This window comes from Musa acuminata, unplaced genomic scaffold, assembly GCF_036884655.1.
Source record: "Musa acuminata AAA Group cultivar baxijiao unplaced genomic scaffold, Cavendish_Baxijiao_AAA HiC_scaffold_1139, whole genome shotgun sequence".
Lineage (NCBI taxonomy): Eukaryota > Viridiplantae > Streptophyta > Magnoliopsida > Zingiberales > Musaceae > Musa > Musa acuminata.
In genome coordinates this window covers 3,659,255-3,684,548 of record NW_027021351.1, presented here as the reverse complement: position 1 = coordinate 3,684,548, position 25,294 = coordinate 3,659,255, and the positions used below count along the sequence as shown (strand labels likewise).

The 25,294-nt window shown below is 40.4% G+C and overlaps 1 protein-coding gene across 3 annotated transcripts; it reads left to right on the top strand.

Moving 5' to 3' along the window:
- The first annotated feature begins 970 nt into the window (after positions 1-970).
- LOC135671449 (arabinosyltransferase XEG113-like) lies at positions 971-21,681 on the top strand. Of its 3 annotated transcripts, none has more exons than XM_065179585.1 (13): positions 971-1,163; positions 2,052-2,291; positions 2,379-2,584; positions 3,831-3,936; positions 4,611-4,867; positions 13,707-13,842; positions 14,991-15,085; positions 15,192-15,245; positions 16,927-17,040; positions 20,371-20,469; positions 20,577-20,696; positions 21,170-21,256; positions 21,348-21,681. In XM_065179585.1, the coding sequence occupies exons 1-13, from the start codon at positions 1,112-1,114 to the stop codon at positions 21,516-21,518; spliced, it is 1,737 nt and encodes a 578-aa protein (XP_065035657.1). In that variant the 5' UTR covers positions 971-1,111; the 3' UTR covers positions 21,519-21,681. The 3 variants fall into 3 exon arrangements, with proteins under 3 accessions (XP_065035657.1, XP_065035656.1, XP_065035658.1); XM_065179584.1 differs by having other exon boundaries at positions 971-1,268; XM_065179586.1 differs by lacking the exons at positions 3,831-3,936; positions 4,611-4,867 and having other exon boundaries at positions 971-1,268.
- Positions 21,682-25,294: the final 3,613 nt, after the last annotated feature.

Below are 25,294 nucleotides of genomic sequence, written 5' to 3'. Positions count from 1 at the left end.
ATATATATATATATATGAACACAACACACACATCAAACAATACACAACACTCACACACATAACATATACACCTACACTCATACACAACACACAACAAACACATAGAACTTATAACACACACAACACTCACACGCATAACACACACACACACAACACAATACAACACACACACATCACACAAACAACACACATACACATATACAACTCATAACATACACACATATACAACACCTACTACACATACAATATATATATATATATATATATATATATATATATATATATATATATATATATATATATATATATATATATATATATATATATATAACAAACAACACACAACACCCACATACACACAACACTCATAACAAAACACAATACAACACACACATCACACAAACAACACACATACACATATACAACTCATAACACACACACATATCACACACAACTCAAATTACAACACCTACTACACATACGATAAACAACACACACATATATCACATACAACACCTACTACACATACAATAAACAGCACACACACAACACACACAACTCAAATTACAAGGAAAATTACAAGAGGGCTTGTGAAATTATTTTAAACAAAATTTTTTAATTTATTTTTTAAGGATAAAATTATATCTTATTTTGAGGATATAATTTTATTTTTAGGATAAACAAAATTATTTTTTATTTTTTAAGGGTAAAATTTATTTTTTAAGGATAAAATTATATATATTTTTTAGGATAAAATTTTTTAATTTTATTTTTAGGATAAACAAAATTTTAATTTTAATTTTTAATTTTATTATAAATTTTTATAATATATAAATTTATAATTAATAATGTTAAGATAAATAAAATTATTTAATTTTATTTTTATAATAATATAAATTTTTATATTTAAAAATTTTTATATTTTAAATTTAATATAAATAATCCCTTCGCAGGGCTTCTCGCCCGGCTGAAGGGTTCGGCTGAAGGGTCGCCGGCTGTTAGGGTTCGCTGAAGGGTCGCCGGCTGTTAAATGGTTCGCCGGCGGTTCGCCGGCTGTTAAAGGGTTCGTGAACGGCTCTTCCGCCGAACACGTCTGATCGCATTCTTCCTTATGGCGACGTGCAATCCACTGTTTTTGGCGATCTATGCTACGATTGTTGCCGGTATTATCTTCTGTACTTTTGTGATTCTCTCCTCGGTCTATACTTCCTCACCTGCAGCCGGCGCCGGCGATGGAGGAAACGAAAAATACTTCCCGTCGCCGAAAGGTATCCGGTCAAATTCTTCTTCTTTTTCTTCTTCAATCAGTCTTATTGTTTCGATGCTGTGTATCTTTGTTCCGCAAGATTAGGATAGTCTTGGTTCTGCTCTCATAGATTTGTTCCGCAATACCGAAGATGAAAGTCTGTAGGGCATGTAATATGTTAGTAAAAGGTCGTTTAGTTATTTCTACCTTTTCTGTAATAAATACTGTTGAAATACAACCATAGATTTCTGCGAACCCATGAATGGATCTTCAGTGGCTTGATTGAATACATACTCAATAAGAAATCACGTCCCCTGAAATGTCTCTGTTGTTGCTAAGCATCACTCTAAAGAGTGAATGCTCTACAGTTTGGCATTTTTTTGCTTATTCAACGGGCTTAGATGCTATTATGATCAATAAAGCTTCACTTGGATAAATATATGTTTTTAATTTACAATGACAAGGACTTGATTAAATTAGTACAAAATTAATAATTTCTGCTATCTCTGCTTTGATTATTAATAATAATTTCTACCTCTACTTAGATTTTCACCATTCTATGTTAGGCTCTTATTAGATTTGTCTTAACATGCTAAAGAAAGGCAGAAGAGGAGCTATGCTGTAATTAGATGTTAGGCTCTTATTAGATTTGTCTTAACATACTAAAGAAAGGCTGAAGAGGAGCTATGCTGTAATTAGATGTTAGGCTCTTATTAGATTTGTCTTAACAGACTAATTTTGAATTCTTATACCTTTTCAGTAGCAATCTGAGTAAACCTAAGAAGCTTTTTTTTTTTTTTGACAGTAACCGGAACACCAAGGCTGCAAAGAGAGCCTTCGGACATGTTCACAAGAGCCATATGGGATGTGCCTGTTGATAGTAAAATGCCTGGTATGAAGTCGTTTCTACTAACCAAGGAGATGGTGAAGCACCGTGCAAAAGATAATATCATCATTGTGACATTTGGGAACCATGCATTCCTGGACTTTATCTTGAATTGGGTCAAACACCTAACGGATCTTAATATTTTTAACATTCTTGTTGGTAAGTCAAGCACCTCTTAAGCAACATTAGATTCATATGTACAAAAAGTTCACAAAACACTTATCTGAGTTCTCTTTTTGGATATAGGTGCTATGGATACCAAATTATTGGAGGCTTTGTATTGGAAAGGGATTCCTGTTTTTGACATGGGCAGCAAAATGGTAACAGTAGATGTTGGGTGGGGATCTGCCAAATTTCACAAAATGGGAAGGGAAAAAGTATTGTTGATAAATGCTCTCCTACCTTTTGGTTATGAGTTACTAATGTGTGATACAGATATGGTTTGGTTAAAGGTATACACCAGTTTCAATTCTGTTATTTTTGATCTGATAGTCCATAGGTGTAGAATGTCACAACATTATAACCTTTCTTGGATCTCATCAATAGTTCATGTTTTACTTATTCTGGTTATGCTAAAATTTAGATCTTGATGTCTGTCTTTGTTAGCTGAACTTACAGATGTTCTCTTGTACCTTCTTGTATGTAGCACCTAGCACAACTTATAATAGTTTCATCAATATAACCTTCTGTAACCTAATATAAGCAAATGTTCCTGCACACGTGAAGTTTTATACCTTGGAGACTGTATGTGTGTTCTGGGGATCAAACCATATATAAGACCTACACGTTTAATCAATACTTATCTTTCCTATATTACAGACTTTTCATATATTAATTGTTACTGGAGACATGATTTAAATATGGTTGCCATTTCCAAATTTATGGTAGCTAATATTTGGAAACTCGAAAATTTCACCATGCTACAAGAAATTAGCATCACCCAGGTCAATTCTGACTATTTTATGATATTAACATAATTTAAATTGACAAAGTTAGAAATAACTTGAAATGTGTATGGAATATGATTGATGGAAACTTCAAATTACTATGTATATGTACATTTCCTTTTAAGATAACCTAGCGGGTTTAGACCAATCTTGATATAACAAAAAATTTAGGATATCGTGCCTTTTAATCTTCAACTGAGTGAAAAGAAGTGACGGAGTAAGGATATGGATGAACATATGAACGTAGAAAATACTATGGATTGTGCACCTTGCTACGTCACAAAAGCTTCTTGTAGCATGGTAGGTCTCCTCCAAATGCACACTTTAATAAGTGTTCTTAATAATGTAAATCGTAATTTTGGATTAAAAATAATTAGTGCAATACATGAGTTCTAGTTTGGAATGTTGGATTCCTCTTGAGGATGCAAGATGATTTCAAATGGAATTACACGTCAGTATCAGGAAAACTGGCTTTCCAAAGCCCAAGCTCTATCTTTTGGTCAATTCTTGTTCTTGTATGTAATGCAGTTAGAGTAAGAATGAAATTCTCTCAATGTTTATCAAGCTTTGCAAGAGTTAAATCTTTCCTCGGACTTACCAGGATATAAGCAAATTTCTTTTGTTGATTTTCTTGGCCCAACCAGTCCTTGAATTATATCTGTTGAATTGGATAGTTCACTCAAAGCATTCTTTACTGTTTTTTCTTGTCTCATATTATAAATGATTTAGTATATGTTTTTTCTTGGAACAGAACCCACTTCAATATTTTGCTCGTTTTCCTGAAGCAGATATGTTAACATCAAGCGATCAGATTAGACCAACAACAACTGATGACAGTTTGGAAGTCTGGCAGAATGGTATTTTCTACTAATTTCGACGAATCTTAATAATAAGTAATAACCACACTAGCTGGTACAGATATATTAAACATTCTTGATTTTTTTTAATATGCCAAGTTGTACTGATATAATAAGATTCTGGTATGGGTACCATTACTTGTACTAGTATCTAAAATGTTTGACCTTATCATGTACACAAATTTTTACACACAATCTTCTTTCCTGTAGCAAAAATTATCTCGATAAACTACTCGGTAGGTCCTTTATAATTGAGCATAAGTAATAAAACTGACATTCTGTTTATGACTCATTTCACCGTCGAGTGAATCTTAGTTAGTATTATCAAATACATCATCTTAGTTACTTTTTAATTGTTAGTGATAATGGTTGTTCAAAGATATCAAACAATGTTGCTGATGTCAGGTTCTATGAAGGAGCCTATAAACTAGACTGTAGAAAACTTGGTGTTTAAGTTTGCATATGTCCACATGGCTGACACATGTTGTGGCAAAATGGCACTTGTCTTAGTGGCACGTAAGGTGCAAGCCAAAATGAGGCTAATACACAGCATCTGCACTTTCATTTCTTTCCTTAACCCTTTCTTAACGTTCTTTAAAGTTTTATTTAATCAAAATTTGACTTTGATAGTTCTAGGATCGTTAATTAATATTTTCCCCTTCTATTGTTTGTAGTAACTACTGCCTACAATATTGGAATATTTCATTGGCGTCCCACTGATGCTGCAAAAAGGCTAGCTAAGGAGTGGAAAGATATACTTTTAAGTGATGACCAGAAATGGGACCAGGCTGGCTTTAATGATCTTGTCCACCAAGTGTTAGGACCATCACTTGAAGGAGAAAGTGGACTTTTTTATGCTTATGATGGGACCCTTAAGCTGGGTCTTTTGCCAGCAAGTATATTTTGCAGTGGGCACACATACTTTGTCCAGGTAGTTCCTTTTGATTGGCTTTGTTGCTGTTAATTCATTGTTGCTCATCCAATTGTGGTTATGGTATAGTATGTTGTATGTTATTCTATGTTTTAAAGCATATAATATGAATCCTAAGCAACAATTCTTTTCTTCTAATTGTTCTTGGAATTGTTATCCTGTTAAATTGAAAAAAATATTTTTTTGCCAATTTACAAAAATAAGGGTGACATACAAAAATGTTCAAATTATAAAGGAATTTTAATCATGAGCGATACTATGAAACTTTGGAAAAAAATTATCGAAAGTAGGATAAGGTTTGAAACAAATATCTTTGAAAATCAATTTGGTTTTATATCTTGAAGATCAACAATAGAAGCTATTTATTTATTAAAGCAATTAATGAAAAAGTATAGGGAGAAAAAGAAATATTTGTGTATGGTTTTTATCAAAGTTCGTTTTCGTATCGTACCAATGTTTCGAGGTTTGCTTGTTACGGTATTATATGGGCGTACACTGCCTCAGTATATATATATATATATATATATATATATATATATATATATATATATATATAATATAAAATATAAAAAAAGAAAAGGAGGCTTACATTGCCTCGGCGACGTCGCCTCCTTTTCTTCTCCTCATCCGCAGCGTTCTGTCACGACCTTAGCTGGAATTGCCTAAGGCGTGCGGCACCCTTGCGGCCAAAGACGCAAACTTAGCTTGCGTTGCCTAAGTCGCGAGTCACCCTTGTGGCAAATACGCGAACTTAGCTTGCGTTGCCAAAGTCGCGCTTCGCCCTTGCGATCTTGCTCCGCAAGGATCAGCCCACTTTGTAACCTCTCGCAGGTCTCGAAGGACCTGTAAAAGAGAAAGAGAGTTAGATCGAAAGAACGAGCAACGGACAAGTCCCGAAGTCTCGCGAAAAGGAAAGCTTTACAAGCAAATCGTCGAACACCTTGTGTGCACAAGAGAAAAGAGGGAGAGGGAGAAAAACAAGGCTTTCAAGGATGAACGAACAGCTGCAAGCCCACAAACAGCCGCTCACCTGGTCCCGGGCGCAAAACCAAGTTCCCGTAAAGGTCACGTGCGAACTTGCGAAAGAGTGTTCAACGCCCGGTATATAACCGAAGCCCCATCCAGCCATGTGCCACCCGGGGGGTTCCTGGGTGCTGAGATGGCTGACATTTTGGTGAGCGGAGGCAGCACTCCGCTCACCTCCCGCGGCACGCGAAAACGGAGCCGTTTTGGGCTGTTTTGGGGCTGTTTTGCTCTGTTCGGTGAGCGATCGCTTTGCAACGCTGCAGCTTGTTCGAACTTACATATTTACAAGCAAAATGACCCAAAACCATGAGAAAACATGCTGTCAAGCAGCTGTACATGCGGGTGTGAGCGACGAACGGTTCGTTGAACGGAGTTGTTGCGGGTGCGCGACGACCGTTCGTGACATTCTCCCCCACTTAAACTGTCGACGCCCTCGTCGACGCTTGTTGGTAGTTGTTGATGACTTCTTCTTCATGTCGCATGGCGTCTTCAGGCTCCCAACTGACTTCAGTTCGGGGAAGCTTTCGCCACTTCACCAAGTATTCAGTCCGCTCCGCTCCGTTGGGTAGCTTTATCTTGCGATCCGCCAGAATGGTTTCCACTCGCTTTTCGTAGGAGGCTGTGATGGGAGGTAGCCGAGTTGGAACACTTCGAGAAGCATCTTGCGGATCCGAATGGTAGGCCTTCAGGTTGCTGGCGTGAAGAACGTTGTGAATTTTGAACCACGCCGGCAGCTGCAACTTGTAAGAAACATTGCCTACCCTGCTGATAATTGGGAAGGGCCCTTCATACTTACGCACCAATCCTTTGTGAACTCTGTTCCTGAAGAATTGGAGTGATGCTGGTTGGAGCTTTACCAACACCAAATCGCCAACTTTGAACTCTTGCGGTCGCCTTCCCAAGTCGGCCCACTTCTTCATCCTCTTTGCCGCCTTCTCCAAGTAAGCCCGCGCAATATCTGCATTTCCATGCCACTCCTTTGCGAAATGATAGGCTGAAGGACTACTTCCAGTATACCCAATTGCCATGGTGTGCGGAGTCGACGGTTGTTGTCCTGTGATAATTTCGAAGGGGCTCTTGTTGGACGCAGAGCTCCGCTGCAAGTTGTAGGAGAATTGGGCAATGTCCAACAGCTTCACCCAATCTCGTTGATTGGCACTCACGTAGTGCCGGAGATATTGCTCCAAGAGCGAATTTATTCTTTCAGTCTGACCATCCGTCTGGGGGTGGAGGCTTGTAGAGAAGTATAACTTTGATCCCAACAATTTGAATAGCTCGGTCCAGAACCGTCCCAGAAACCGAGCGTCTCGATCACTAATGATATTGTGTGGGACTCCCCAATACTTCACTACGTCCCTCATCATCAGTCTGGCCGCCTCTTCTGCTGAACAGTGTAGGGGAGCAGCAATGAAAGTTGCATACTTCGAAAACCGATCGACCACCACGAGTATCGATCCGAGTCCCCCTACAGGTGGCAAGCTTGATATGAAGTCTAAGGAAATGCTCTCCCATGGCCTTTATGGTACGGGCAGCGGCTCCAAAAGTCCCACCGGCTTCCGCTGCTCCACCTTGTCTTGTTGGCAAGTAAGGCATGTTCGAACATACTCCTCCACATCAATCCCCATTTTTGGCCAGTAGAAGGCCCTCTCCACGAGAGCCAACGTTCTGTGAATGCCGGGGTGTCCAGCCCAAAGGGAATCGTGACACTCTTTTAAGAGTTCACGCCTTAAATTGTCCACTCGGGGAACATAAACCCTATTCCCTTTTGTGTAAACAAGTCCCTCCTGGACCCAAAATCGTCGTGCCTTGCCTTCTTTGATGAGCTACATCAGGATAACTGCCTGGGGATCACTATACAGTCCATCTCTGATTCGGGAAAGGAAGTTGGAGTGTAACTGACTTGCTTGGCCTCTGCCTTCCAGTTGTGCAGCATTCACGCATTCCACTTTTCGACTCAGCGCATCGGCCACGACATTCGCCTTCCCGGGCTTGTATTCCATTGCCATATCAAATTCGGCCAGGAAGTCCTGCCACCGTGCCTGCTTTGGGGAGAGCTTCTTCTGAGTTTGGAAGTAGCTCAGGGCGATGTTGTCTGTCCTCAGCACAAATCGCGACCCGAGGAGGTAGTGTCGCCAAACTCGTAGGCAGTGGATCACCGTTGTCATCTCCTTCTCATGCACTGGATAACGCCTCTCGGTCTCGTTGATTTTGCGGCTCTCGTAGGCCACCGGATGACCTTCTTGCATGAGTACTCCACCAATAGCAAAGTCCGAAGCATCTGTATGGACTTCAAAGGGCTCTCCATAGTTTGGCAATTTGAGCACTGGTTCTTCTAGAACAGCAGCCTTCAGATCTTGGAATGCTATCTCACATTTGTTAGACCACTTCCAAGGCTGCTCCTTCTTCAGCAACTCCGTCAGTGGGGTTGCCCGCTTCGAATATCCCGCAATGAAGCGTCGATAGTAGTTGACGAAACCAAGGAAGGATCTCAACTCTGGCACCTTCTTTGGAGTTCGCCATTCCGCAACTGCTTGCACCTTCGACTTATCCATCCGAATGGAGCCATCACCGATTCGATGCCCCAAGAATAGGATCTCAGTCTGAGCAAAGTAGCATTTCTCCCTTTTTACGAACGTGTTCTCCCTGAGAACCTTGAAAATCGTCCGAAGGTGCTTGACGTGCTCCTCGAGCGTTTGGCTGTAGACGACGATATCGTCCAAGTAGACGACCACGAACTTATCCAAATACTCCTTGAATAGCTGGTTCATGAGAGTGCAGAATGTGGCCGGAGCGTTGGTTAAGCCGAAAGGCATCACCAAGAACTCAAACGCTCCATATCTGGTCACACAAGTAGTCTTTGCTTCGTCGCCTTCAGCAATGCGCACCTGCCAATACCCCGACCGGAGGTCGAGTTTTGAGAAATACTTCGCTTTGCCCAATTGATCGAACAAGTCCGCAATGAGCGGGATGGGATACTTGTTCTTCACTGTTACTTTGTTGAGGGCTCGGTAGTCGACGCATAATCGGAGGCTCCCATCTTGTTTCTTCTGAAAGAGAACTGGAGCTCCGAAAGGTGCTTTTGAGCTGCGGATGAGACCACCGCTTAGCAGTTCACCTAACTGCTTCCTGAGTTCTGCCAACTCTGGCGGGGGCATGCGGTAGGGTGGTCTCGCTGTAGGCTTGACTCCTGGCTCCAGCTCGATACTGTGATCCACGCCTCTGCGTGGTGGGAGAGTCTTCGGCAACTCGGGTGGCATAACGTCTTTGAACTCCTTCAGGACGTTCGTCACCACAGCAGGTTCTTGAATGGCCTCTTCGTTGAGTGGCTCTAGCTTCATAGCAGCCACGAATGTCAGTTCGCCCTTTCGCACCCCTTTCTTTAATTGTAATGCCGAAATGTGTTGGGGCTCCTTGGTTCCTCTCCGAGAGACGGGAACCACGCAGGGGTCATCGCCTCCCATCATACATAGGGAATTCAAGAACGGCATCGGCACCAACTTCGCCGCGTGCATAAACTCCATTCCAAGAATCACTTGGAAGTCGTCCAGTGGCACGACCATCATGTTGGTGTTCCCGCTCCATGTTCCGATTTTGATGGGAACTCCCTTCGCCAACCCGGAGATTCGCCTGGCCTCCGAGTTCACCGCTTTCATTCGGCTTGGGCTCTTCTCCAATGTCAACCCAAGTCGCTGTGCTTCACGATCGGCTATGAAGTTGTGGGTAGCGCCCGTGTCCACCATTGCACGGGTCGTTTGGCCATTCAGCTTGATGTCCACATACATCAGTTCACTACTTCCTGCTTTTTGTGCCTTCGTCTTCATGTTCTCCCCCACTTGACCCCGCATAGCGTTCAACAAACACATTGCTCCCATTCGGGGTCCTTGCGACTCTTCATCGTCGCTGCTGGATTCAGAACTGCTTGAGCTAAGGGCAACAGCTTTGTCCTTGTCCGATCGGGGAGGGTGGATGGAAGCCGTCAAAGCATTGAGTGCCTGTTTCTGTGGGCACTCCCTTACCATGTGCGGTCCTCCGCACAAGAAGCATCCTCCCGGTTTTGAGGCCTTGCCTTTCGGGTTCGGCCCTTTGTGGGAGCTCTTCTTCTTCTGTTCGCCCCCGAGCTCCTTCCCTCGAGAATGTTTTGGAGGGCGATTGCTTGAAGATTGTTTCCTCCTCGCTGGGTCTTCAGAGGAAACGAAGTCGGTGAGCCTTTCTGCAGCTGCAATTGCCCCGACCACGTCGGTAACATTCCTTCGATTCAGCTCCTGCTGAGCCCATGGTTTCAAACCATCAAGGAAGCTGAACAACTTGTCCTTCTCGGACATGTCCTGTATGTCCAGCATCAGTGCAGAAAACTGCTTTACATAGTCTCGGATGGTGGTACTTTGGCGGAGTTGTCTCAACTTCCTTCTTGCGACGAACTCTGTGTTCTCCGGTAGGAACTGAGTTCTCAACTCCCGCTTCAAGTCCTCCCATGTGTCGACTCGACACCGACCTTGTTGGATCTCCTTCCAACGAGTTCGCCACCAAAGTTTCGCATCTCCGTTCAGATACATTGTTGCTATAGAAACTTTGGTATCTTCAGAATCGGGCCTCGTAGCTCGAAAGTATTGCTCCATGTCGAACAGAAAGTTTTCGAGCTCCTTGGCATCTCTGGCCCCTCCGTATCCATGGGGCTCAGGTGCCCTCAAGTTTTGTGGCGGTGCAACGCGGGTGTTGCCTCCTCCCGCATTTAGCGTTCTTGTGAGCATAGCCACCTTTGCCGTGAGTTCCGCCACAACATCCTGTAAGTGCTGCACGGAGTCCTTGGTGTCATCGGACAGTCGGTCGACTAGGGCCTCGACCTTGTCGATCCTGGACTCCGCTTCCTCTTGCGAGCTCTCTACCCCAACAAGTCTTTGTTGGCCATGGTAGAGTTCCTCCATGCTCGCTTCCAGAACATCCAGGCGGGTTTCCGCCGTCGTGAGTCTCTCCTTATGACTCTTTTTCCCAGTTAGCGCACCAGATTGCGCTTCCTCCGCTCGCGGAGAGTTACCAACTTCTCGCTCATCCTGTTCGCTGCCGCGATCCTCGTGAGCGGCTCCAACAGCATGGGAGCGAGTGTGCACATGCAGCCCACCTGCGGCTGCTTGGGGCAAGGGTCCAGCTTGCCCCGTCTTGCTTGATTCGCCACGATGCTTTGCCATGGCGAAGTTGCGAAGTTCGTTCGCTGTTCGATCGAAGAGCTTGCCCGCTCTGATACCACAATGTCATGACCTTAGCTGGAATTGCCTAAGGCGTGCGGCACCCTTGCGGCCAAAGACGCAAACTTAGCTTGCGTTGCCTAAGTCGCGAGTCACCCTTGTGGCAAAGACGCGAACTTAGCTTGCGTTGCCAAAGTCGTGCTTCGCCCTTGCGATCTTGCTCCGCAAGGATCAGCCCACTTTGTAACCTCTCGCAGGTCCCGAAGGACCTGTAAAAGAGAAAGAGAGTTAGATCGAAAGAACGAGCAACGGACAAGTCCCGAAGTCTCGCGAAAAGGAAAGCTTTACAAGCAAATCGTCGAACACCTTGTGTGCACAAGAGAAAAGAGGGAGAGGGAGAAAAACAAGGCTTTCAAGGATGAACGAACAGCTGCAAGCCCACAAATAGCCGCTCACCTGGTCCCGGGCGCAAAACCAAGTTCCCGTAAAGGTCACGTGCGAACTTGCGAAAGAGTGTTCAACGCCCGGTATATAACCGAAGCCCCATCCAGCCATGTGCCACCCGGGGGGTTCCTGGGTGCTGAGATGGCTAACATTTTGGTGAGCGGAGGCAGCACTCCGCTCACCTCCCGCGGCACGCGAAAACGGAGCCGTTTTGGGCTGTTTTGGGGCTGTTTTGCTCGGTTCGGTGAGCGATCGCTTTGCAACGCTGCAGCTTGTTCGAACTTACATATTTACAAGCAAAATGACCCAAAACCATGAGAAAACATGCTGTCAAGCAGCTGTACATGCGGGTGTGAGCGACGAACGGTTCGTTGAACGGAGTTGTTGCGGGTGCGCGACGACCGTTCGTGACAGTTCGGCAAAGACATAGAAGGCCGTAGACGTCTCTGACCTTCGACGCAACACCACGAGGAGAAGAACGCAGTCTTCTACGACTTTCGGCGAAGACATCGAAGGCTGTAGACGTCTTCGGCCTTTGACGTGACGTGACGAGGAGAAGAACGTGGTCTTTTCCGCATCTGCAACGTTCAACGAATACGTTGAAGGTCGCAAACATCTTCGGCCTTCGGTGCGACGCGACGCGACAAGAAGAAGAACACGGTCTTCTCCTCATTTGCGGCATCCGGCGAAGACGTCGAAGGTCGCATATGTCTTCGGCCTTCGGCAAAGAACGTGACAAAGAAGAAGCCGAGTCGTTGCCTCTCTGTTACCTGCTAAATCAGGATCGTCAAGGGTGGGTGTGGCGCTAGATTGAAAAGCATCGAGGTTCTCCCGATTCTCCCTCTTCTTCGAGCGTCTTCTCCCTTGACGCTTCTTCCCTCGCCGCAACTAGGTTGATACTGCCCGGTAGCGGGCAGTTCGCGTACTGGTCTGTTGACGGACCGATATGTATTGCCTTGTATGGGTGGTATTATTCAAAATTAAAATCCTTGGTTTTTATTGATTTAGAGAAAGCATATAATAGAGTTCCTAGAGATATATTACGGTGGGTTTTAAAAAAGAAAGGTATTCCACTAATTATATTTAAGTTATTAAAGATATATATGATAATATAGTTACTAGTGTCAAAACTACAAGGAGAGTGTCTAGTGAGTTTTCTATTAGCATAGGATTACATCATAGATCTGTATTAAGTTCCTATCTTTTCACATTGATAATGGAAGAACTGACTAGATACCTACATGATAGACCTCTCTGATATATGTTATTTGTTGATGATATTATCTTAGTTGATGAAAACCTAAGTGAAATTAATTATAAACGTGAGCTATGGAGGCAAGCTTTAGAAACTAAAGATTTTAGATTAAGTAGGACTAAAACTGAATATATAAAATGTAATTTTAGTACTTCTAGCAGTAAATAAGAGAATATAATTAAATTGGATAGACTAGAATTCCCTTTAAGTAAAAGTTTTAGGTATCTTAAATCAGTTATTCAACAAGATAGAGAGATTGATGAATATATTATTTATAGAGTAAAAATAAAATGACGAGGGACATCAGGAGTCTTTTGTGATCATCGAATACCTTTAATAATAGAAAAAAAATTATAAGATAGTTGTGAGACCAACAATTCTTTATAGATCTGAGTGTTGAATAGTTAAGAAATAATATTTACAAAAAGTTTATGTTGTCGAGATGAGAACTTTGAGATGGATGTGTGGAGTTACTAGGAAATATAGGAAAAAATATTTTTGTTCGTGAACAACTAAGTATAAAAAAGCTTTGATAGAGGATAAGATATGAGAAAATCGTTTAAGATGATATGAGCATGTGCTTAGGAGACCTCCGGATGCGATTATCAAAAGAGACGAAATAATTAATATTAGTGGTACGAGGAAGGGTAAGGGAAGGCTAAAAAAGATTTTAATAAGAACTATAAAGATTTAAGTACTCTGAATTTAATTAAACATATGAATTTTTACAGATCTCAATGGCAACAAAAGATTCATGTAGTCAATCTCAAATAGTTGGGACTTACGGCTTTGTTGTTGTTGTTGTTGTTCTTGGAGCTGTTAGTTCATTGTTGCTCAACCGTGGTTATTATATAGTTTGTTATATTGTTTTCTCTCTCTTTTCACCAAATAAATGTGAATGACCATGTAACAATTCTTTTAAATGAACTGGCAGGCAATGCCCCAGCAGCTCAAACTGGAACCATATGCTGTGCATACTACCTTCCAGTTTGCAGGTTCTGATGGAAAGCGCCATAGGTTACGTGAGGCTATGCTTTTCTATGACCAACCTGCATATTATGATACACCAGGTATTCTTTCTTCTCATCTCATTTGGTAAAATTCATCTTTTTTATACTAAGCTAAATGTCTTAGCTGGTTGACTACTTATTTTTTTTTTGTACTTGACTTTTACTACACAATTCATAAGTGAGTTGTAATATTGATAGGTAATAAGTGAAAAATATTTGCCCAAATACTGAAAACCAGTACTAGTGCTATGTGATTTTTGAGATGCAATGCTGTGTTGAGCGCTTTAATTTTTGAGAAATTATCTATTGAAAAACTTGATAAGCTATAGATTCATGTGGAGTATGCAAGGACTACAATACCGTGTATCGGACCCTACCAGTCCAAGTCTCGATCTGAAATGGTTTGGTTTGTACCAGCATTCAAGGCCTGGACTAATGACTCTTGTCTGTATCAGCGTATCAACACATATTATGTCGGCGTGTACAATATACTACAAAAGTACTTGAAAATCAGTGAAAAATAAAAAAATCTTAATTTAGGGTTCTTTCTCACATATAAATGAGCCTAGTATAATCAATATTGATAACAATAAAGTGATCTTAATATAGAATACAATATAAATACCAATCGAAACATATATCGAATAAAAATTGGAACTAGTATATAAAGAATACGTATACCGAGAAGGTGAGAAAGAAATTCTAACTAACATTTTAAGACAATAATTAGGTGTCAATAAAGTGATCTTAATATAGAATACAATAAAAATACCAAATCGAAACATATTTCGAATAAAAATTGAAAGTAGCATATAAAGAATACTATACCGAGAAGGTGAGAAAGAAATTCTAACTAACATGTAAACACAATAATTAGATGTAAAATGCCAAAAATATATACCTGCACCTACCACAAAAATGCCAAAAATTTATGAGATTCATGTAAATGGATGGTGTTCATTTTTGAAAGTTCTGTAATAAAGAATCTTTCGTATGACTGTATTTATTTGAGGTCTGGAGCAAGAACTAGAGCATCACAATCAATGAAATGATGATAGAAAATTCAGCACACCCTACACATCCCAGAGTGTAGTGTCTATCTCATCAGGTTTACTTGCGAGGCTACTGGACTCTATGCTTAATTCTTCCAAAAACTATGTTATGTTGTCATGCTTGTTATCCTTCTGCCTCCGTGTGTGTCTTTGCAGGAGGTTTCTTATCATTCAAACCTGGTATTCCTAAGAGTTTGTTGCTGGATGGGCCACATACCTTACAATCACACTTCTCATTGGTTAATTACCAGGTAAGATAATATAAAAAAAAGATCAGCATTGGCATTTCTTATTGAGATTTGGAGAGATGTCCAAGTAATTAACTGATCAAGTGACATTCTTATTTGCATGTTTCAGTTGAGGCAGATAAGGACTGCACTTGCTGTTGCTTGTCTGTTGAACCGAACACTGGTGAGTGAGGTTTCACCAATTAAAAAATTAAACTTGACCAGCTGAGATTTTATAAAAGATATCTTATATGCATAGTTTAAACTTTAAAGGGATCTTTTTCCTTGATATTCTGCTATGGTAATTAATAGCTTCAGAAGATAGGATCTTTCAAAGATCCCTTCTCCTTTCACAAATTGTGCACTTTGGAAAACAATGGATGTACATGTTGTCCAAACATTTTGTCCATGCAGATGTTGATATTCTGCATGGATCTTTTTCCTTGATATTCTGCTATGGTAATTAATAGCTTCAGAAGATAGGATCTTTCAAAGATCCCTTCTCCTTTCACAAATTGTGCACTTTGGAAAACAATGGATGTACATGTCGTCCAAACATTTTGTCCATGCAGATGTTGATAAACATTTCATTAAATTGTGCAATTAATTTATCATCTAATCAAATTCCAAATGGCCATTGAGCTGAGAACCATTTACTTCTCAAAATCCTTTTTTTAAGGAGTTTATTATTCATTAGTTATTGCTCGAGAATAGTAATGTTAACGGGAGTTGCTTCTTGGAAAATCATGGAGTATCAAATAATTGAATTTTGTGTCTAATTTTTGAGATCCTGATTCTATCATAGAATAAGGATGGAAGGTCAACTTTGTTCTCATCAGCACAACGAGCATAGTCTTCTGCAATATGCAATATGAGGCTTGTTACACTTTAGCAACATAAAACACAAAGACTTGACACATTAACAATTGACATGACCAAGGTTTTAAATTTTGAATTGTACCGCTCGTATTGGTCCACCAGCGGACCGGTACGCAGACCGCCCGCTACCGGGCAGTATCAGTTGGTGGATAGAACGAGGAGCATGACGGCGAGGAAGACGAGGCTGCGGCGCTCGTTGGACAGAGGAGGCATGACGGAGAAGAGAGTTGGACGTGGCGGGACAAGAAGAAGCGCTTCGTCGAGAGGAATGCGGTAGGGGATGGGTCCTCACTTTGTCGGGCGGAACATGGTAGGGGGCGGGTCCTCGCTCCGTCGGGCGAAACACGGTAGGGTGCGGAGGGATCGTGGCCGTTGTGGTCGAGGAGGTCGCGATCGACAGTGATGGAAGGGATCCTGACCCAGGTAGGACTGTGCTTCCTTTGCTCGCTCTCGTCGTCATCTTGGTCTTCTTCCTCACAGTCACTGAGGGCGGCTGCGGCGGGGGAGTGGGAGATGAGCTCTCCCGGGGCTAGATTCCTGTCGGATTCGTCTATCGCAAGAGCATTGCGGAGTGCCTCACGGGGGATGAGTTCGAGCTGGGGATGGAGGCGACGTGTCACATCCTCACCCGCTCCACCATCACCCCCTTCCCATCTCTTGAGATGGAAGGGGATATTTTTATAAACAATTTTTATAGTAATTATTACTCATAAACATATGTATATAAAAATACATATGTTTATGAGTAAACATACGTATATAAACATATTTTTATATACATATGTATATGAAAATACATATATCGAGCGGTACACCAGGGCATATTGCTCTGTACGCCATACCGTACCATACCGAGCAAAGCTTGGTACATCGATATGGTACAAAATTAAAAACCTTGGACAGGACATTGTTGTGAAATTATTATTCAACGTGCTTGACTGCTGTGGTTGCAATAATTCTGACTCATATTCCTTGTCTATGTTTAGGTAATGCCTCCATTATGGTGCAGGTTTGAAAGAATGTGGTTTGGACATCCTGGTATTTTGGAAGGGACACTGACCAAGCAACCTTTTGTATGCCCTATGGACCACTTGTTTGAGGTAATTAGATTTGTTAGATTAGTATGTAGATTGTGCATTCTCTTGCTAGTTCTCTAACACATTATCCATGGATGGGCATTTTCCTTCATTATCTGTTCGTGCTATTCACTTGCTAACTTGGATCATAAAATTATGGGTTCTATTTGCTCTTTTCCATTGAGTTCAAAAATCCAAAGGATCAGCAAAATGGTAGGTTGCTTGGGATGAACCTTATCATTGTACGAAAGCTCGTCCTCAAATAGTACATATACCAGGACTTTAACCATGAGAAAAAGTTTTAGCATGAGTTGTGTGCTTACAAATAGATCAAAGTCAAATTTCTTGCATCTTCGATTTTAAGATGATTGTTTATGTGGTCTGAATTATTTGATCTTGTTGCTCTTGGCTTACTTGAATTATTTATACCTGCACGTTCTCCATTATCCTGCATTGATGTGGTTATTAAAATACTCAGAACAATGTGGGATCTTCCTGCTCATTCATGATGTATGGAATCAGATTTTCCCTGCTGATGAATCACTAGGGTTTTGGGGAATAGACTAATTTCCTTTTGGCTAGTTTTTGATGTTTATGGCTATATGCTTTTAGCCTTTAATACTGTAAACTTAATTTCCATAGTGTTCCGTTTTGCCACTTGCCATGCGCAATTTTGTATAGGAATTCCAATGATCTTAAACAAGGTTTTCAATTTTGGGTATTGGGCCCATGGTAGTCTATGAACAGATTGGTACAAGTCTGGTCTGTTCCAATGTATCGACACACGGAATGCCATTCTATTGGGAGAGGTGTGGAAGGAGGGGGAGGAGGAAGGAAGTGGTAGGGAGCAAGGTTTTTTGTACTGTGGCATATTACCCGATATGGGCGGTACATACCGATCCAATAGAGGACCGATATAGATGGTACATAGTACATACCGGTTTATTAGTATATCCCATTATACCATGTGTCGGTATGTTGGTGCATACCGTATCGATGGCCAGTCAATACTTCGGTACGAACCGATAAGATGAACCACACTAAGGGAGAATAAGAAGGAAGAAGGAATAGGAAGTCAAAGAAAGAGGAAGTCCATAGAAGAGGAGGAGACATCAAAGATGAGGTAGGCAGTAGGGCAGTTGAACGACAGACAATAGAGACACTTGCGAGTCGTGAGCCATTACGCATCAGGCAATGGTGTTTAAAGAAAAAACAGTCACTTTGGGTGTTTGGCAGCCCGGTTCAAGCACAGACTGGTCAATACTATCTGGAATTTACAGTAAAAGATTAAGTACACATGTCATGGTAAATAACGGTCAGTTCGGACTGATCCATAGTAAATTAAATTCCCTGTTGTAAATAAAGATGATACAAGAGGAATGGAGAATTTTAACTCTCAACAGATGAAGTAGGATGGGCAGATGAAGAGATGAGGTGGGATGGAAGATATGCAATATCGAAGTGCTCTAAGAGCCAAGGAACTAAAAGTTAGACACCTGCCTTGCGTCATTATCCATTTGGTACAGTAGTATGATCTGAAGTGTTGGTACATCTGATAAAGTACTAAACATTTTGTAAAATTAAGCAGTTGGCCTGATATGGTACACTTTGTAATGATATGCTGTGATATTTAGATCCATGCAGAAAATTGATTGACCAATCACCGAAATAAGTTTAAACAATTCCCTATTCTGAAAAATCAGAGAACTTTTTTTCAATAAATGAATGGGTGTTCTTCTTATCCGTTAATTGATTGAACAAACTTTAGTTTGGTCTTAGAGAGAACAAGAATCGTCCTATCTTGACTATTCAGTGAATCACTCAAGCAAGTTTAAATTTTCTACTCAAATTTTTAGAAATTAAGTCTCTATCAGACGATCAAACATGGTTCTTTCGTTGGTTGTCAAATTTCTTACTTTTGGGATTTGAAACAATATGCATTCATGATACCAAATATGACCTTGATAACATTACATGAGAAGCTCAAGTATGTTTGACAATCATCAACAAGTACTATAGACGAGCTTTAGTCACCTTAATTCAAGTTTTCTATAAGTGGACATTGAAATGGGTTCTCGTAGAGTAGGAGGATGGTGTTGAGAGAGAAAAGATAAATAATAATTAATTAAGGTCAGAATATGATAGTAGTAATATTGTTTAATGTGGCTTGTTTTAGTTTAAATATAACTTAGATTAGAGAGGGGCAAGTTGGAATAAGGGTGAGTTTGGTTACAAAAGTAAGATTGCTCCTGTGACATAGAAGACCTGGTTCAAGTTATAAGAAAATACCTCTTTATTTCTAGGGATCAGCTTGCATCTGCTTTTACTTTCTTATTTGTTCTATACTCTGGGCCTGTTGAGAGTTGAATCATGATGAGCTTTCCTATTACACAGGGGTAGAGGTAGTTGTTCTACTAAATGCCATGCTCCATAATTCCAGTAATTATAAATTATTTTCTTGATGTTATTCCAAAACAAAACTGATCCTTAGCATTGAAATTTAAATATTAATATGCATTATAGTCTCCTTAGCTTCGTTTGACTTAAACGGATAACCAAGTTCTTGGAAATTGTAATTATTGAAAAAATAATTTGCTTTGCTACAATTAACTTCTAAGAAAACATATGTTGACTAAATCTCTTTCAATTGCTATAATTTTGCAGGTAGGTCTCCTGTTCCATGAGGAAAATTTCTTATAAGATGTCATGTACGATGATTTTGCAGTTTGTCATATCAGTTTTTACTCTCCGATTCAAATTAAGCTGATTGCACATGCTCAACTTATTGATTGTGTACTGTATTTTCCCGAAACATTTCATCCATTCTCCTTCAACCAATTGATTTTGATACCAATTTCTGTTCGTCCTTTGATCATAGAGTGTAGTTTTATCTTCTTTAGATTCAATAAAATAGGTATTCTCTAATCTCTATGCTTTATCCATTTTTACGTTGCTTTTGTTCTTCAATTTCTTCTTTTCATTTGGTAACAATGTAACAAAGAATACACTGCTTGATATACCAGTACCATAATGGTCAGATCAAATGTTGAAAACTTGTATTGGACCAGTATTTAAAATCTTGATACCGAGCATAGCAACAAAGAAGAGATCCATTAGCAATCCCATCTATAATGGTTGGGAATAAATTTTTTTAGTCTTTGTTGTCAGTATTAATTAGTTATTTTAAAAGGACAGTCTTTTGTGAATGGAAGTATATGCTTGATTATATTTACAGCATCTCACTGCTTGTTTTTTTCTTCTTCCACTGCATGTAAACTGTTTTTTGCATGTTATAATTGTTACGCCTGTTGCCACAATTTCGATCATCTGATTAGAGTTGATTCACCATTGCAGATTCATACCATGCTCCATGGCCTTTCTGAAGAAGAGTTTGGACCACAAATTCATTTCAGGGAGTACTCATTCCTGCAGAATCCATCAGTGCCCAAACATGTAAAAATATTATTGTATCAATATGCAATACTTAGCAGCTCGTACAGTTTTTCAGTGGCTCATACATATATTTCAATCCCAATAACATTTTTTTATTATGGATTCAGGTGAAGGAATCATTACTTAATGTTCAACTTTGTGATGCACATTCCAAAGGATGCAATATATCCGATGGAACAACTAGCCGTGGTTTCATCCAATTTCCCAGAAATAGCACTGAGCAGATGGTACATACATCTAATGATTAAATTTTGATTATGTAATGGTTTAAGATCATAATAATAATGGTGGTAGGATAAGATTGTCTGTTCATTTGGTGGGAGCACATTTTCTAATGGTATTAACTAAGCAAAGGTCAGTTAGAAAGCAGACAACTTAGTATTCTAGTCTTGGAACCTTAAACCTTTGACTTTCTATTGTTGTCCATATTCTATGTGTTCTTCTAAGGCCTCTTGATACAATGCCAAAAAGCAGAGCAAAGAACTGGTTTCTTCTTACAAGCTCTAGAAACGTGTATTTGTGTTTTTAACGGACTTTGTTACTTTTTTGTCTTATAGTTAATCAGACATGGTCATGACACATGGATATGATTATTTTGTATTTTTTTTTCCATGAAAAGGGTAGATGCTTGAAGCTTTTACTGATGTACTCTAGAAAAGTTAAGAAGCTTTGCTAAATAGTTTGCTAATTTGTCTTACAGTACATGCAAGTATTCTCCCAGTACAAAGATATCAAAGTCTTGCACTTTTCATCCATGGCGAATGCCTTCCAAGGGTTCAATGATGAGGTAAGCATTATCGTACATTTTTTTTTTGGCTAAAAATTCCTTTTCTATATCACTATTTTGTTCTAGATGATAACGTGATGAGTTGATTTAGGCAAGAGAAGTAAAATTTAGAAATCGCATGAAGAGATACGTCGGATTGTGGTGTTGCGTGGAGAACCGTGACCCTGGCCACATATACTATGACATATACTGGGATGAGAAACCAGAATGGAAACCTGAACCACCTCGAACTAGTCAAGATGATCATCCACCTTGGGATTGAACATTATATTTGCTTGTCATGAAAGATCATCGTCATCTGAAGTTTCAGACATAATTATACTTGCTGAAAACTTTATTCATCTTATAAATGAGAATTTTTTGATGTATTTTTGTCTCAAAAGTTCTTTTTGTACGGAATAAAAATCGAGAGGTTCAGATCTTGAGGGAGCAATTTTGAGTGTCCATGGTTTTAATAGTCAACTTTTCAGCATTGTGTTTTTATTTATTTGTTCACTCTCAAAGAAGTTGACAACTCAATGTGGCACTTTTGGGACGATATGCATATTTTAAACAGATAGAGGTTTTTAACGTCTTATGTTTTGTTTTTCTTTCTCACTCCCTCTTCCACTCTTTGTATATATACTATCATTCATTGATCATTACATCCTACTAATAAATCTTCCTTTTCTAAGGTAGAGGCAATTTGTAGTAATATTAGATGGATTCATGTAAAGGATATTGTGTCTAAGAGGGGAGATCTATTTAGATATTCCTTGTACTCTTAAAAGAGTAATTTTGGATGAATATCTATTGATGCTTCTGTTTTTGCTGAGTTTGGAGAGATATATGAATACTTTTACTGTTATATTCCTTTATTGTATTGGTTTTTATATGGTTGACATGTGAGGGCTAGCTTAAGCTCTTATGTTGTCTTCCTTTATTGTATTGGTTTTTATACTGTACTTCTAAGTAATTGTCTCATAGATCCTGTATCTATATATATGAAGAAGAAATCAGAAGGGGATTTTTATTTGTACAAATAATACTTTGAACTTGCAACAAGCTTGAAAAAATTAGCGATACTTTTTTATCTTTTAAGTTGTTCTATCGGATATATATATAACACATACAACATATACACACAAACAAACTCACAGCACATATATACACACAACACATATATACATAACAAACAAAACACAACACCAAATAACACACACATACAACACAAACACACTCACAATACACACAACACACATTTTACCATCACTCTCCTTCCATATTTTAGATCTATAACAAAGGTTTATGTTTTTGGATGATTTTATCATATAATGTAATTTCTCAAGTAGACAAATCATGAATGCTAACTTATTTTACCATCACTCTCCTTTCAACATGAGTTTATTATTTGATGTTTCTTCTCAAACCTTATCTTGAAGCACTCTTTTTATTCAACTCAAGGTTTACTATTACATACAATTTTTTCCTTTTTTATATTTTAGATCTAGGACAAACGTCTGGGTTGGCCCAGAATGTAACTTTCTGCATCTATATAAGTCTTTTTATTATTAGATGTCAAAATTTATTTTAGTGTCATATCTCGATCAAAAGTTTAGGTCTCCGAACTAAGTGGAGTTGGGTTTTGGGTGTTTTAGGTAAACTAAGCCAGGTTCAACATGTCTAGCTTCCTATCAAGTGCCAAGAGAGACTTATCCAACTTATTGCATTTTCTAGTATTTATCATGATAAGGATTAGTATGATCATGATGATTTATTAGACCTCTTTAGTTCACATCACTAGTCATGACCAGTGTGATGACTGATGACTGTGGTACATATCTAGGGAGTGAGGGTGGGTGAGTCACATCTGTAATTTGTATTTAGTTACAGTGTTTCGTAAATTATGTGTGACTTATTGTATTTTCAGACATTTATCTTTTTTGAAACAGAGAAAGCTTCATTGAATCATTGCAAGAAAGTTACGACATTCTCGCCTCGACCTTCCCAAAATTTTCACACACTTTAGGTTATAATTGGTAACTTGCAAGATTATTTTCTCAAACTATATCGCATGCTAAGACGGTTGTGATTGGAAATATTTTAAAAATGTTAAAACCATATGGCATTCTAATGGTTGTTTAGCTATATTTCATAGGTGCATGAGTTTCGTTTGTCTTTTTAGATCTACTAACACGTCTCTGTCTCATGTGGCTGACTATACTTGAAAGAAGGCATCCATACCGGATCTCGTGGTATTCCTTAGACTCCTGATTCCATGGCTTCGATGAAGTTTCTCTGGATACGCAGGATTCATAGCGGAATATGATAAGACATATTTTCGACTCCAGCCATATCACCACTCGCGTCCTTGCCACATCAGCTTGAGGGAGGACTTTCACACACCAAGACAGAAGCCATGCCGAGGCACCCGTCGGTACGTCCCGTCTCGGAAGGCTCAGGACGGCACGTCGCCTGGCATCGTTCCGCGTATTCCGGGACGACAACCGTACGAAGGTACCACCTCTCCACTCGGGATCGATTGTCGTGCCAAACCCGTGTATAACCGATCCTCGCATAAGTAGTATAAAAGCCTCTGACCGACATCAGGCTAGGGGAGGATAAAAAATAACACACCACATATATAACACACAAAGACACATACATAATACACATACATACACAACACACAACACATACACATATATATGAACACAACACACACATCAAACAATACACAACACTCACACACACAACATATACACCTACACTCATACACAACACACAACAAACACATAGAACTTATAACACACACAACACTCACACGCATAACACACACAACACTCACACGCATAACACACACACAAAACACACACACACACAACACACATAACACAACACAATACAACACACACACATCACACAAACAACACACATACACATGTTACATCCCTCCCAGAGCCTGACACCTTGTCATTGGACTCGACGGATGACTCATTCGGGGTCTAGCTATCCGTAGTTAACCATCGCTTAGATGAGTTCCAGTGAAAATTCCACAAGTCTTGCGGCGAGACGGGCAAAAGCAGCTCAGGTGGATTCCCATTCGCCCAGGAAATCCAGGATAAGCCTATGCCACTCAACTTCAGACTCCCAGCGTTGGAGACATATGACGGCGGCTCCGACCCCACGGAGCATGTCACCGCGTTTCGAGCTCAAATGACCCTTTATGGCACCTTTGACGCCCTGATGTGTCAGGCATTCCCGACTACCTTCAGAGGACTAGCATGGGCATGGTTCAACCGATTACGACCGTCCTCGATCTCTTCCTTTGATTAGCTCGCAAGGGAGTTTGAGTAAAACTTCCAAGCTAGTGTACGAACCAGGCCTTCCATGGCCACACTGCTCGTGTTATCCCAACGCGAAGATGAGTCACTCTCCAAATTTGTGGCGTGCTTTGCCGTCAAAATCCGGGGGTTCCCGAACACTCATCCCTCTCTGATCATGCAAGCATTTTTTATGAGCCTAAGACCCTCGAGGTTCTTCTGGTTGTTGATTGAGAAGCCGCCTGCAACCATCCCCGAGATGCTCCAACGCACCAACTGGTACATTGCCGCCGAAGCCCTGATGGTGGGAAGGTGCGAGGATAGCAAGAGGCCGAGGATGGAACAGGCCCGAGGAATAACTTCGGCACCACCAGCGTAACCTCACAGGAGGCCCGATCGACCCGAGCAACTACTCCCGAGGCCCTCACCTCTACCTCTAAACACTTCTTGTATCGAGATCTTTCTCCAGATCAGGGAGAAAGGCCTCTCGCGACAACCCAATCCCTTAAAGGCTACTCACAAGGATCGATCTAAATATTGCAGGTTCCATTGAGATTATGACCATGATACAGAAGACTGCCATGACCTCCGAAACCAGATTGAGGAGTTGATCCGGAGAGGTCACCTCGGGCGCTACCTTAAGGAACCAAGAGAGGCATCCCTGCACCCCAGGGGTCCCATCGAGAAACAAATCGATGTCATCACCGATGGATCGGCTACTAGTGGCAATAGCATG